The sequence below is a fragment of the Pelophylax lessonae genome (assembly GCF_965119305.1).
Source record: "Pelophylax lessonae genome assembly, chromosome: 6".
NCBI classification, from domain to species: domain Eukaryota; kingdom Metazoa; phylum Chordata; class Amphibia; order Anura; family Ranidae; genus Pelophylax; species Pelophylax lessonae.
The window spans coordinates 262,616,451-262,632,511 of NC_138773.1; the positions used below are offsets into that span (position 1 = coordinate 262,616,451).

At 44.2% G+C, this 16,061-nt stretch overlaps 1 protein-coding gene across 1 annotated transcript in view; it reads left to right on the forward strand.

The window, feature by feature from the left end:
* SLC38A11 (solute carrier family 38 member 11) overlaps positions 1-15,574 on the forward strand; it is a 90,625-nt gene extending 75,051 nt beyond the window's left edge. Inside the window, exons 10-12 of the mRNA XM_082260952.1 lie at positions 6,256-6,368; positions 8,122-8,253; positions 15,238-15,574. Of these exons, the coding sequence (XP_082117078.1) occupies positions 6,256-6,368; positions 8,122-8,253; positions 15,238-15,513 (521 nt within the window). The 3' untranslated portion in view covers positions 15,514-15,574. The remainder of the gene's footprint in view (positions 1-6,255; positions 6,369-8,121; positions 8,254-15,237) is intronic.
* The last annotated feature ends 487 nt before the right edge of the window (positions 15,575-16,061 follow it).

Genomic DNA, 16,061 nt, shown 5'->3' on the forward strand with positions numbered 1-16,061 from the left:
GGGACATGATTCAACAGGATCAAAAGGAGGAGATAGCAAGACTAAAGAGAAATCCTATCCCAGAAAAAAAAAAAAGATCTCAATGGAGAACAAATCTTTATCTTAACCCTCAAAAAACAAACAACCAGGGGATTAAAATATACTTTTTTCCTCATCAGGGTAAATAAAGCCAAAATCTGCACTCTAGAGAGAGCTCAGAACAATGTACCTGATAACAGTCGGCACAGGCTGCCAAGGAAATTTTAAGCCCACAAGCTTTCTGACAAGATCAACAGATATTTTTTACTTGCACTTATCAGCTATAACAAAACGCTTTCAATGATGTATTTACCAGACCAAAAGAGAGCAAATAAGGAGTTATTTGTTATGGTATACATACAGCACATTCTACACAAGGCTTCCTCTAATTGGTTGAGGTGGCGAGATGGTGGATGACATCACAATCTCCACCTCAGCCAATCAGGAGGAAGCCTTGTGTATGTTTTTTATTTTGTTCCAGCAGCGGGACAGGGAGTCCCTGTCCAGCTACTAGAGCACAGCGCCGTATACTATATGTACCACATTTCCCCGAAAATAGGCCCGGGTCTTATATTAATTTTGGCATCAAAAGACAGAGTAGGGCTTATTTTCGGGGTAGGTCTTATCTCCCTCCCCGCCTGTCAGGATACCCCTGTGTGAACCTAGTTTAGTGTTTGTAAAATCCTAGAATCCACTTTATGACTGTTTTAAATAATGTTCTGTGTGTTTCTGTAATCAAATATTGTGAAATACCTTCGGTACAGCGGCGCTCAGCTAATCTCCCGCTCTGCTCTTTTCTCCTTCTCTTCTCATATGGTAGCTGTCAATAGGGGATCTCAGCCCCTCCCCTCAGAGAGGGTCACAGAAACGCAGAGTATTTGATTGTAATAGTGTGAAATACCTTCGGTACAGCTGATTTCCCGCTGCTCTTCCTTCTCTTCTTCTTCTACAGCTGGGGGTCACGGAAGTGCAGAGTGGCACTGTAACAAAGGTATTTCACACAATTATAATATAATGCTCTGCGCTTCTGTGACCCGCTCTGAACACTAAAGAGGGGAGGGGCTGAGACCCCCTCTGACAGCTATGAGTGGAGAAGAGCAGAGCGGGAGATCAGCTTAGCGCCGAACGGCCCTGTACCGAAGGTATTTCACACTATTATAATATAATGCTTGGTGCTTCTGTGACCCGCTCTGAACACTGCAGAGGGGAGGGGCTGAGATCCCCCGCTGACAGCTATGAGAGGAGAAGGAAGAGTAGAGCAGGAGATCAGCTGAGTGCTGAGCAGCGCTGTACCAAAGGTATTTCACACTATTATAATATAATGCTTGGTGCTTCTGTGACCCACTCTGAACACTGCAGAGGAGAGGGGCTAAGATCCACTCTGACAGCTATGAGAGGAGAAGAGCAGAGCGGGAGATTAGCTGAGCGTAGAGGGGCGCTGTACCGAAGGTATTTCACCCTATTATAAAATAATGCTTGGTGCTTCTGTGCCTTGCTCTGAACACTGCAGAGGGGAGGGGCTGAGATCCCCCACTGATAGCTATGAGAGGAGAAGGAAGAGTAGAGTGGGAGATTAGCTGAGCGCAGAGCGGTGCTGTACTGAAGGTATTTCACTTTATTCGATTACAGAAACACACATTGGACAGTATAAAAGTGGATTCTAGGATTATACAAACACTAAACTAGGGCTTATTTTCGGGGTAGGGCTTATATTGCAGTGCTCCCAGAAAATAACAGTAGGTCTTATTTTTAGGGTAGGTCTTATTTTTGGGGAAACACGGTAGCTGAGGCTACATACAGTTCCTACAGCACTGCCAGTGGGTGCATTTGTTAAAGACAGTTGTAGTTCATTTTGATCTACACAAAAGTGACAGAAAGCTGGAGTTCAACTTTAAGCATAGCAAATGTCATTCAGTCCGGGTTTACATCTACTATAATTGTTTGTTACACAAAGATTCCCAGTTACAGTCATTTCATTTAAATACTTTACTTTACTTTACCAGTTTGCTTTTTTCTCTAAAAATCATACAAATTATTTCTCACTTTTCCACAAAACTTTGGATTTAAAATCTTGCTGATCTCACATTTCCATAGCAATCGCTACATACGCTCGTACATAAATTTTTTTTTTTTGTGGTTCATATTTTTATGTTCAACACTTGAGTGATGAAGACTTGCACTAAAAATTGTTTAAAAGTGTTTTTCTTAAGATGCAGTTAAGAGATGAATATCATTTGAAACTGAATGTATTGACCAATTAAAAAAATAAAATAAAAACATTCACATTCTTGCTTGATCTAAATTAATATTTATCTAAAAGCAAAATAAGAGAACTATCTGATTTGCTACTGCAGCAAACAGAAAGGGTCTAGTTAAGCTTGTCACTAAAGCAAAAGGCTTTAAGGATCCATTCACACCTGGGCATTTTTGTTTCAGGCGTTTTTTCAGGCGTTTTTTTCAGGCGTTTTTATGGGCGTTTTTGCAGGCGTTTTACAGGCGTTTTTAGATTGACTAGAGACCAATAGAAAACGCCTGTAATCTGCCCAAAAAGAAGCTCATGTACTTTTTTGAGCGTTGGGCGTTTTGCTTCAGGCGTTAAAACGCTCAGATGTGAACAGGGGCCATTTAAATGAATGGGGTTTTACTTGTTGGGCGTTTTGGAAACGTTTCTTTTGAGCGTTTTTGGAGCTGAAAACGCCCAGGTGTGAATGGAGCCTAAGTATTTTCATTAAAGTCGTTGAAAACCCTGACTGAATGACATGTTGTTTGCTATTGCACTGTGTATAATAAACAGTTGTAATTTTTTTTTTAAATTAAATATTTATTTTTATCTTTCCCTTTTTTGATGCATTGAAGTGCTACTGCTCTCCTGCAGCCTATTTGTATCCACCTTTTTTTGGCTGCTTGGCATTTCTAAGGCTTCTTTCACACAGTCCGCCTCCGCAGGCGGATCCGTGTTGCTCAGCGGGGATCGATCCGCGATCCCCGCTGAGCCGGGCGGATGACAGCTCCGTCTCCGCTTGCAGATCGGAGAGGGAGGTGTCTCAGCACCCGCTGCCCTCTATGGGGGATCGGAGGAGAGCGGACCGCTTGTCCGCTCTCATCAGATCCGATCCGCTCCGATTACTGAACGGATGGAAAAATAGGGTTTCCATCCGTCCAGATTTCAGCACAGGATCGGATGCGGATGGCAGCGGGTGTCAGCGGAGGTGACCTCCGCTGACACCCGCTGCCCCATAGAGCTGCATAGAGGATCGGATCAGATCCGCCTAAAAAACTGACAGGCAGATCTGATCGGACCGCCCGTGTGAAAGAGCCCTAAGTGTGGTTTTCTTGATGGTGGGGCCATTCCTCTGTAATGTGTGTGAAAAAAAAACACTTATAATCACCATTGGAAGCCAATGTGGCCTTTAACAGCAAGTACCTGATAATGGCGAGATCCCCAGATATTATTTCAATTAATGATTTCTGATTTAAAATATTAAAAGTGACTTTTAAAATTAAATGAAAATGGTAAAGTGTATACCAGATTTTACGTTTAATAGCATGGTATTTGTTGACTTTTACAACAGAAACAAAAATACGAAACAGAAACAAAATATGTTTTCAACTCACTACAGGTTTGGATCAATTAAATTTGCCAAAAGCATGCAGCATTATGGGGTTTTGCTGTATTTTGTATATAAAATTGATCCACAAAAACTATCTTAGAAGTTTTACTGCGTTAACACTGGCCCAAATTATTTATTTTTCATTTATTTTCATTTTTTTTTTTTTTTGGATAGAGTAAAGAAGAGTTAAGATTATGTCAGTGACCCCACCGAGGAATTTTTCCTTATTTCTTGTCCCTGTGAACACTCACTGTGGGGCATTTATATTCTGTAGATAAGTAGGAAGCTTCATTTGTAAATTCTGCCCTCTGCTGCTCTAAAGTAGCACTGCAACTTTCTGTTTTGATTACAAATCTGTCTCATCAGTAGTAAATCTGTCGCAGACCCGTGCAAATCTATTTCAGTTGGTTGTCCAGTGTTACAAATAAAGGGGTCACAAATACACATAAAAACTGTCACAGGCAGCTTTATTTGCATCTAAATGTGTCATTGGTTTGCTTGATAAGTTTTCCTCATATTTAGAACATGGATAAAGTTAACATCGCTGCCAATGATTTATCCTCACTGCATTTGAAAGATGTCATCAGTCATTATGTGGTGCATTGCAAAGAAAAGTTTTTATCTGAAATAATAAAATGTTTGTATGGTTTTTTTTTTTTTTTTTTTTTGACTTGGAAGACTTGAAACTACTGCCAGTTTTTTTTTCCTGCTGTGTAACATTGGGGAAATTTCCCTTCACTTCCTGCCCTAGAGAAGAGATGCAATGGGAAGTTAGAGGAAAGTTAGAGGAAATCTCCCCATATTTCCATTCAGACAATTGTCCTTGGGATAGGTATCCCCATTAGAAGATTTTACATCATCTCTTGTTCTGGGAACAGCTCTAGCATTTGGGATTTCCCCTGATTTTCTTTCTGGGTGGTAATGGTCACCAGTATAAATAGAATGAGTAAATCTCCCCAGCAAGAAACGCAGAGCTATAAAAACATGACAGAGAGTCTTACCCTTCCTCACTTTATCCGAAACAAAAGAAAAAAAGCTTTGACACTTAATTTTCACCCCCCCCCCCCCCCCCCCCACGTTCACAAATATTGTGTAAGATGAGGGCAAACACGGCCAAGTATTTAGCAAATGTGCCTGTAAACTGGCCCTGACAAAATGTACACTATATTGTCAAAAGTATTGGGAGGCCTGCCTTTACACACACACATGAACATTTAATGGCATTTAGTCCGTAGGGTTAAATATTGAGTTGGCCCACCCTTTGAAGCTATAACCACTTCAACTCTTCTGGGAAGGCTGTCCACAAGGTTTAGGAGTGTGTCTATGGGAATGTTTGACCATTCTTCCAGAAGCACATTTGTGAGGTCAGGCACTGGCTCGCAGTCTCTGCTCGAATTCATCGCATAGGTCATAGGTGTCGAAATGGCGGCCCTCCAGCTGTTGCGGAACTACAAGTCCAGTGAGGCATTGCAAGACTGACGGTTACAAGCAAGACTCCCACAGGCAGAGGCATGATGGCACTTGTAGTTCCGCAACAGCTGGAGGGCCACCAGTTTGACACCCCTGCCCTAGGTGTTTTATCGGGTTGAGGTCAGGACCCTGTGCAGGCCTATCAAGTTCCTCCACCCAAAATTCGCTCATCCATCATTTGGTGGAGGGGGGTTTATGGGGGTTTATAGTGTGGGGTTGATCTTTCAGGGGTTGGGCTTGGCCCCTTTGTTCCAGTGAAGGGAACTCTTAAGGCGTCAGCATACCAAGACATTTTGGACAATTTCATGCTCACAACTTTGTGGGAACTGTTTGAGGATGGCCCCTTCCTGTCCCAACATGACTGCACACCAGTGCACAAAGCAAGGTCCATAAAGACATGGATGGATGAGAGAGTTTGGGGTGAAGGAACTTGACTGGCCTGCACAGAGTCCTGATCTCAACCCCATAGAACACCTTTGGGATGAATTAGAATGGAGACTGCGAGCCAGGCCTGCTCGTCCAACAACAGTGCCTGACCTCACAAATGAGCTTCTGGAAGAATGGTCAAACATTCCCATAGACACACTCCTAAACATTGTGGGCAGTCTTCCCAGAAGAATCAAAGCTGTTATATCTGCAAAGGGCGGACCAACTCAATATTGAACCCTACGGACTAAGACCAGGATGCTATTAAAGTTCATGTGCGTGTAAAGCATGGGTGTCCAACCTTTTTGGCTTCTCTGGGCCACATTGAGTGTAGAGAAATTTTCTCGGGCCGCATATAAAATATATACTATAGTTAAGGTATATAAGTAATAAAACGCTGCCGCGCCCTTCCCGTGCTGCCACCCCCCCCCCCCCCCCCCCAGCACTAATTTAACACAACTAGTGGATGATACCCTCAGAGGCTGCCTCTGTGGCCGTGCCCCCGACTCGACTTCCTTCCTCCCCAGCAAAAAAAAAAAATTGTCAGGGGGCAGTGGGCCGCATTGCCTAAGGTTCTGGGCCGCATGCGGCCCCCGGGCCGCAGGTTGGACATGCCTGGTGTAAAGGCAGGCGTCCCAATGCTTTTCACAATATAGTGTATCAATGTAACTTTATTAGATTTAAAGGTATGATCAACGAGAGCAAACTTTTTTGTTTTGATATTTTATAGGTGACCTGTTTGAGAATTACTGCAAGGATGACAACCTGGCCACCGTGGGAAGATTTTGCTATGCAATAACTATAATACTGACATACCCTATGGAGTGTTTTGTGGCCAGAGAGGTGAGTTTACAGAACTATGACACAAATATGTGCATTGCCAAACATACAAACATATAAAACACATATACACAACATGATATTAATACAGCAACTGGCTCTGATCATTAAAGGGTCTCTCCACTTTTGTGGGAAAAAAATAGCAAATAAAAAAATACATAAATAAAATATAGCATTTACTGTACTTTGAATTGTCATACACCCAATCCGGAGCAAAAACCCACAACCTTGAGATTAAAAGTCTCATGCTCAACCAACTGAGCTAGCTAGGTTGTGGGTTTGTGCCCCATTTTGGGCATATGACTTTGCAACTTATAGTATATACACTTGCTACACAAGTAATATTGTAACTGAATGTTATTAAAAATTACCTTTCATTTTCAATCTGTAGTGCTGTAATTTTCTGTAAAAGGCAATGCTATATGGTAATGGCAATATGGAGGTACATATGTACAACGATGTGTGATTGGCTTACTGATTTTCCCAGAACTCTGCATTAAGATACAAGTCAGATTTTGGGTATCCCCTGCAACAAAATTGTCATATTTGGTGAGATACTTCCAAAGGGAAAACGCATCTAATGCGATGCAGACCCTACCACTTTCCTCATTAGAACCCTGCAAGTGCAGCAGCTGATTGATAAATATAAAGTCACTCCCATTTACATGCATTTTGTACATGGACACAAACAAACATCTATTTCTTCAGAATAACAAAAGGTACGAATTGGCAACAAAGTTTGTTTTTGTTTTGTTTGACTCTTTAGGCTCGGTTCACACTTGTGCGATGCGGGAACGCTGTGAATATGCAGCGTGTTCCCGCATCGCATCCACACATCTGCCATATGCGATACGCAGGGGGTGTCAATTAAAAGTTAACGACACCCCCAGTTTGATTACATATCGCAGTGCGATCTGCAAGTACGCACAGAATCGGATCGCACAAGTGTGAACCACTGTGTGATCCGATTTCGATGCGGTTTAAAAAATGCCTCCTGTGCGTCTTTGGTGCGGATGCAGTGCGAATTCAGCCATACAAAGTGTATGGCTGAAATTCGCACCGCACATGAGATTGCATGTAATGAAGGAGCAGTGCGCTCCGAATTACATGCGATCTCCGCAGCTGCACAAGTGTGAACCGGCACTTAAAGTCAATCTTCAGGTTTCAGTTCACTTTCAGTAGTTTGTTTGGGCCAAGCTGGCTGAAAACACACTGTCCACTGCTAATCCATGCACCCATTGTCAGCATAGTTTCAGCTACATAACGTATACAGCAGTTCTGGCAGCAGTACAAGACTTTCTGTCCGCTTTCCAGAACAGAACTGAGTCAGGGTGAACACTACTCAGCCAATGAGGGGAAGCCTTGTTTTAATTCATAAAAATACAAAGGTTCTTGTGAATGGCTGAGCAGCACTCAGCCCAACTCTGCTTAGTCCCCATCTTACTGCCAGAACACAGCTATGTATACTCTATGTAGTTGATGCTACATACAGTTTATACAGCGATGACATCCGGCGCATGTAATAGTAATATGAAAAGTTTATTTGGGCCAGTTTGGCCAAAACAAATTATTTAAAGTAATATGAATCTTTGAGTTAGGCTTTATATTCATACCTGTCTGTTGATGTGTTACCTGTAAACACTACTTCACTTATAACACAGTAGATGGCGCTGCTGTTCCAATTCTTGGTAGTGCTACAGTGGAATGAAATATAAAAAGGGATCATTCCTACATTAGGTATTTGTGTTCTCTGCAGGTGATTTCAAATGTCTTCTTTGGGGGAAATCTGTCAACTGCCCTTCATTTCACAGTGACCCTTTTAGTTGTGTCTCTAACCACTGTTATATCTCTACTCTCTGACTGCCTCGGAATGGTATTGGAGCTTAATGTAAGTAACTTTTTATCTTGCATTTATAAATATAATGCTTCCTATTAGCATAGCTATTATTGTATTTAAGTTTAAATGCTGGAAGTGTGGTCATATGTATTTCAAATCTTAGTGATTTTTAAAGCGGAGTTCCACCCAAAAGTGGAACTTCTGCTCATTTGCTTCCTCCCCTCCCCCGGTGCCACATTTGGCACCTTTCAGTTCCCTCCAGTTTCTTCTTCCCTTGCCGCAGAGCCAATCAGAATGCACAGCATGCTTCGCACATGCGCAGTAGGGAGCCGGCTGTGAAGCCGAAAGACTTCATTGCCGGTTTCCCTTACAGTGAATGGTGGCGGCAACAACCGGCAGCTGATCTGAAATTGGCCGGGGTGCTGACATCGCGGGCTCCCTGGACAGGTAAGTGTCTATATATTAAAAGTCAGCAGCTACAGTATTTGTTTTTCCACAGCTGGAACTCCTCTTTAAAGTGTAAGTATAGCCAAAACATTTTTATATTATGTTTTATACCGCTGTCATGTTTTTAGTTATGCTTTAAAGAGGAAGTAAAGACTGTCGTTTTTTTTTTTCTTACATGGAAAGTAAAGGCATAATGTGCTAGTGTGCATCGCATACTAGCACATTATGTGACACTTACCTCCAAATGGAGCCCTCGTTGTCCTCGCTGGAGGCCGCATCCATCTTCGCACGGGAGCCGCCGGTCACGGACAGGGCTCTGAAGAAACGGAACAGACGGCCGTTCTTTCAGAGAGCATGCACAGATTACGTCATCAGCGCAAATACAGTAAATATCTCCTAAATGGTGCAAGTTTAGGAGATATTTACTTATTAGTGTCCATTCACTTGGTCAGCCTGACAAGTCGTGCGCCGTCGCTCCCACTGTGTAGTACAGGAGCCATTCTAATAGGAGCGACACAAGTCGCTCCGACTTAGAAAAAGGGTCCTGTACTACTTGGGGGCGACCTGGAGGCGACTTGCATTGACTTCCATTATGTGAAGTCCGTGCAAGTCGCGCTGCATGCGACTTCACAGGTCGCCCCCTAAGCCGGAGTGACCTAATGTGAACGGGGACTTATAGGCTTACCTATAGGTACAAACATTACAGGGGGAGTTTACAACCTCTTTAACTTTCTGTAACTTTCTATGCCGGACACAAAAAAGGAAGTAGGATGAATTTTCTTCAAAAGCAGAGATGCCCTCCAATAGTGGGCATACATGCTGCTATAAAAACCATCAATTTAAACTTATCAACTATATAAATTGAGATAAAAATTGATTGTGTGGCAAAAATAATTTAATCGATATTTCATACACATGTGCTCAAGTTTTGATTGATAACGTACATAAATCAATCACATCGAGTCAATTAGATTGAAGCACAGGTCTTGGCCATGCCATTTTTATCTTGCTCAGTTGATGTCCAATTTGATCGTCAGACATTGATTGTTCCGTTTTTTTACATAGGCTTTAGCAAGGCTAATATCAGCATGCAAAGCAAAGCTATTCAAAGCATTTGCAAAGCTTTTGGCAAGCTTAGATAAGCATTGTTGAAAGCTTTAAGAAACTGTTAGTTTCAGTTTGGGAATGTCATACATCTTGAAGATGATTTTAACATTGTACCATTTTTTATAGCCAGCGGCGGAGCTAGACTTTTAAAACAGGGGTGGCAAAGGGGTGGCAAGGTATTATTTTGGGGGGGTCAATATACAAAGTGTTCAATTACACCGCAATGTCGCAGTCCCTCTAATAATCGCTGATCGCTGCCATTACTAGTAAAAACAATTAAAAAAAATAAAAAGTTCCATAGTTTGTAGATGTAATAACTTTTTTTGCAAGCCAATCAAAATACACTTAGGATTTTTTACAAAAAATATGTGGCAGAATACATATTAGCCTAAATTTATGAAAAATTTAGATTTTTTTTCATTGGGAATGTTTTTTAGCAGAAAGTAAAAAGGATTTGTCGCAAATTTTATGTTTATAGCGCAAAATATAAAAACTGCAGAGGGGATCAAATACCACCAAAAGAAATCTGGGAAAAAAAATACATCAGTTGTATTTGGGTACAGTGTCACACAACCTCGCAATTGTCAGTTAAAGCAATGCAGTGCCGTATCACAGAAAATGGTCTGGTCATTAAGGGGGAGCTGAAGTAGTTAAAGGGTCAGTTTTTTCAGATAATTTTGCCCATTTAAGACTTTTTTCTGAGCGGTCAGGGGATGGTAAAAACAGACAACTCAAAGTCTAGATCACAACTGGAACCCCTCTACATGTGCCACAGCTTTGATTATTTATGGTTTATGTTAAGCCTATGTGAAATTTGGCTATCCAGGTCAATGGGGCCATGCCACAACCATAAGCCAAACACTTGGTTTGCTGTTGTGGCTTATTAGCCCCATAAGAAATCTGCCACTCTGCTAAAAATAAAAAAAGCAGGATTTAGGAGAATTATTATAAATAATTTTGCCCCCTTTACTAAATCATTGTAATGCCACCCATATTCCTGTCCTTTTAAACAGGGTGACTGACAGTAAGCTGACACTAATGCTGCACAGGTGTTAGGGTACTTTCACCCTGGTAAAAGGGCAAGAATATGGGTGGCATTACAATGACTTATTAAAGGGGGAAACATTTTTGGTAAGGAGCATAGACTGTACAGGAACAGGCACTTCTGCTACTTGGGCAAAACTGTCCCTCACCTCAGTCACTGCAGGCTGCCCAGGAACTCCTTTCAGAGCGGATCCATCCCACAAGACCCACACCAAGACAGGAAGACCGCGGGAATCGGGATGAAGATTTAAGGCATGTGATTGACAGATAGCGCTTCCGATGCACCCATTGGCTGTGTAAGTAGCAGGAGACGGTGCAGCCTGCAAGATTTAGGCTGCACCGACTCCTGCTGCCTCCCCAGCCAATGGGTATTTGAGGTTCTCCTTAGTCCCTCCATCATAACATCACCCAGAATTGGGAGGACACAAAGTAAGATACAGGACGATTTTCCGATCTTCCTGTCTTGGTGTGGGATGGATCGGCGCTCCCCTGTGATTACACCGCTCCTCAGGGGCGTTGCTAGGTGGGAAAAAGACCAGGGGCTTCAGCCCGAAGGTAAATTTGATGACCCCCTCTCCCACATTTTAAAGTACCACCCAAGCCCCTCCCACATTTAACAGTACCGCCCAAGCTCCTCCCAATGCCCTCCTCAGTCAAGGGTCAGACATGGGGTGCTATGGAGAGGAAAGGAGAAGAGAAAACGGAGATGAGGAGAGGACAAAGGAGAGGAGAGAATAGAGGAGATGAGAACAGGAGAAAACGGAGGAGAGGAGAACAGGGGGTCTGGAGGAGAGGAGAAAACAGAGGAGAGGAGAACAGGGGGATCAGGAGGAGAGGAGAACAGGGGGATCAGGAGGAGAGGAGAACAGGGGGATCAGGAGGAGAGGAGAACAGGAGGAGAGGAGAACAGGAGGTCAGGAGGAGAGGAGAACAGGGGGTCAGGAGGTCAAGAGGAGAGAACAGAACAGATAAGAGAACAGTGGGTCAGGAGGAGAGGAGAACAATGGGTCAGGAGGAGAGGAGAACAGGGGGTCAGGAGGAGAGGAGAACAGGGGATCAGGAGGAGAGGAGAACAGGGGGTCAGGAGGAGAGGAGAACGGAGAGGAGAGGAGAGGAGAACAGGGGGTCAGGAGGAGAACGGAGAGGAGACGACAGAGGAGAGGAGAACAGGGGGTCAGGAGGAGAGGAGAACGGAGAGGAGAACAGGGGGTCAGGAGGAGAGGAGAACGGAGAGGAGAGGACAAAGGAGAGGAGAACAGGGGATCCAGAGGAGAGAAGAACGGAGAGGAGACAACAGAGGAGAGGAGAACAGGGGGTCAGGAGGAGAGAGAACAGAGGAGAGGCGAGGTCAGATATGGGGTGCTACACCAATGAAGCACAGACCCTCCCAGTTTGACCCATAAAAGCAAAAAGGGGCTTGATAAAAAAAAGGTAGTAAAATAAATAAGTGTAAAAAAGTATAACCGCGCTATGTGAAAGAAAAGGAAGCAGCAGCTTCAAGTGTGACAACACCAAACAATAAATTAAATAAACCAAGCTGAGCTAAACGATATAAAGTGCTATGACCACACGTGTGTATGTGATGAAAAAACATTTTTTTCATCACAAACACACGTGTGGTCATAGCACTGTTATATCGTTTAGCGCAGCTTGGTTTATTTAAAGTAAAAGAAATAAGTAGAAGGGTGGGACCTGTCCAGGGGGGATCTGATTGGTCAGTAGAGAAGGAGGCTTCGTTCCTGAACTCCGTTATGTAAGCGCCTGACAGGAGAAGGGAGAGAGTGTGGTGAGGTCACAAGATGCAGGACGAAGAACCACCTCACAGTCTGAGGATGTGAGATTGGTCCCGCCCCCTGCCAGCTTCCTTCCTGACCAGCGGCTGTGACCCCCCATATATACAGCTAGAGACCCCCACCCCTCCATATACAGCCAGAGACACCCACCCCATATACAGACAGAGCCCCCCCATATATAGACATATCCCCCCATATACAGAGCCACCCCCCCATATACAGAGCCACCCCCCCATGTACAGACATATCCCCCCATATACAGACAGAGCCACCCCCCTCCCATCTACAGACATATCCCCCAATATACAGACAGAACCCCCCCCCCCCATATACAGACAGAGCCACCCTCCCCCCCCATATACAGACAGAGACACCCCCCCATATACAGACAGAGACATCCCCCCCATATACAGACAGAGCCCCCCCCCCATATACAGACAGAGCCCCCCCCCCATATACAGACAGAGACACCCCCCCTCCCATTTACAGACATATCCCCCCATATACAGACAGAGCCACCCCCCCATATACAGACATATCCCCCCATATACAGACAGAGCCACTCCCCCATATAAAGACATCCCCCCCCATATACAGACATATCCCCTGATATACAGACAGAGCCCCCCCATATACAGACAGAGCCACCCTCCCCCCCCATATACAGACAGAGACACCCCCCCATATACAGACAGAGACATCTTCCCCAATATACAGACAGCCCCCCCCCATATACAGACAGAGCCACCCCCCCATATACAGACAGCCCCCCCCCCCATATACAGACAGAGCCACCCCCCCATATACAAACATATCCCCCCATATACAGACAGAGCCACCCCCCCCATATAAAGATATCCCCCTCCATATACAGACAGAGCCACCCACCCCCCCATATAAAGACATACCCCCCCATATACAGACAGAGCCACCCCCCCCGCCCACATACAGACAGAGCCACCCCCCCATATACAGACAGAGCCACCCCCCATATACAGACATCCCCCCCATATACAGACAGAGCCACCCACCCCCCCCCCCATATAAAGACATATCCCCACCCATATACAGACAGAGCCACCCCCCCCCCACCCATATACAGACAGAGCCACCCCTTGAAAAGCCCAAGAACACACCTGTCTTGCAGAGCAGCTACATGGGATGTGACCACTTCCTGTCTACTTCATGTACTTCTCTGTAGGATGTGCCCAAAGAGTCACATGGTCTTCTGACATCACCAGGGTCCTTCTACTGGGCAGTAACTAGCTGCTACCTTGGTCTATAAGGTAATTGGAAAAGGGGGCGGAGCTCCATATATCGGCCCCGCCCACCCCGACATCAGTTCTCCATTTTGACAGCTCCACTCTCTTACTTTGCAGCTGCCCCATCTAATCACTGTCTGGATGCCTACCAGCTCTCCACCCGCAGCTCTCGTACAGTGATCCCCTGTGATTCCTCCGCTGCCATGCACCTGCCCAGGATCGGGGTGGCAACAGGGGTGGCAAGGACTTTGTCTGGGGTGGCAATTGCCAGCTAACCCTCTGGCTCCGCCACTGTTTATAGCACTTGGTCCCTTTCAAATCCTTCCTTTTGTTTCTGAGCAGCGTGGTTGGACAGGTTCCCCCCACCTCTGTCCGACAATGCTGCTAAGACAGCTCTGCTTTCCTGCAGAAGAGGCCTCTCCAGAGCTCAGCGCTACCATTCACAGAAAAAGATCATAGCCTGCAGCACTGTGGAGTTGATTTACTAAAACTGGACACAAAAAAATCCTGGCGCTATGAGCTGAATGGTCAGAAAACCCAAACACCTGTGATGTCAAGCTGAATGGGATGGACGTCCATGTGTAGGACAAAATGCCAACTAGTCCATGTCAGGGGTGCAGCTGTCCCATGCTCAGACCCAGCTGAGAAAAGCACAAAAACAACAAGTGGATGGGAATATAAGTGCTCCCCACAACAAATACACGTTGGCACAGGAGTCACAGATAAAATATCTCAATAATAAAAAATCTCAATTTATCGTAATAAAAAAAACTGGGCATGAACACTTGTCAACTAGATATGTCCAAATGGTTGGCGGTACCTGTGGTGGGGGTCAGGAAGACAAGGTGGAAATATCTCAATGATCTCACATTAGCCAGCTAATTCAACAGGGTGGCTGCCTTCCTCACCACTCCCAGGCCACGGATCCTCTCTCCCCTTCTCTCTTTGTGTGAGGTCGCTCCCTGGGCTGTTCCCACACATCTATGTGAGATCATTGAGATGTTTCCACCTTGTCTTCCTGACCCCCACCACAGGTACCGCCAACCATTTGGACATATCTTGTTGACAAGTGTTCATGCCCAGTTTTTTTGGAGGACGGTAATACTGAGTTCCCAGCATAGCTAGAGAACTTACCATGGTGTGCCCTCCTGCTTAGTGAGGTTAGTTTTTAATAGGAAAGCACAGGGACTGGCAGGAACACCAGGGATTTCACATAAAGGAAGCAATACAAAGAGAACAGGATGCATTCTCATACAAGTAAGTGACACCTCAGGCACATATCAGGAATATGAAGAGTTTGGGTAACAAATGCATTCATTCTCAGCTACCTGAAAAAGGAGATCTTAGCTATGGTTGCTCTGACCTTTACTTATTTTTTCCAGGGAGTTCTCAGTGCGACACCTCTTGTCTTCATCATCCCAACGGCCTGCTATTTAAAGTTGTCTGCGGATCACTGGTATCATCCTAGTAACTTTGTGCCTTGTCTAATCTTCCTACTCGGGATAATAATAATGCCTGTAGGCTTTATTATGGCCATCTTTTATCCTCAAGAATGCAGTCATGGTAATGAGATGTTTTACTGTCTCACAAATTCTACATCTGTCAGTATCTTATCATTCACCCCATACCCAACCAATGCATCTGAAATAAAGTTATGATCATCTGGTAATTAAGTGGTTATTTTATCACCATATAACACAGAATGGAATCCAATCCTCAATTACCGCCACATACTGTACGTCCACAAATGGGGATGGATTTCTATCATGGGAGCATGTGAGCACACCCATGGTGTCCAGATTAGCACCTCTGTGCTAGGATCACCTTGTTTTCTTGTATTGCTGGTCCTGGACCTGGCTTAGATTATTGTGAATGTTTAGATAGCCTTACATGATATAGTTGCATTTATACTAGTAAGGAAAAAAATTATATATATATACTGTATATACAGTACATATATATATATATATATATATATATATATATATATATATATATATATATATAATGGCCAATAGCTGTGCAAGGCAAAGCTTACTGGGCCTAACCGGAAATACAGCCCAGCATGGAATGAACATAACTTCAGACTAAACTCAACAGCCAGCATTACTGAAAATTAAAAAGCAGCTGATGCTGCAAACTCACTGTCTTGTTAACTTGCTGCACATTTTCACTGGCAAGTTGCACACTTGCAGAGCAGTTGAAG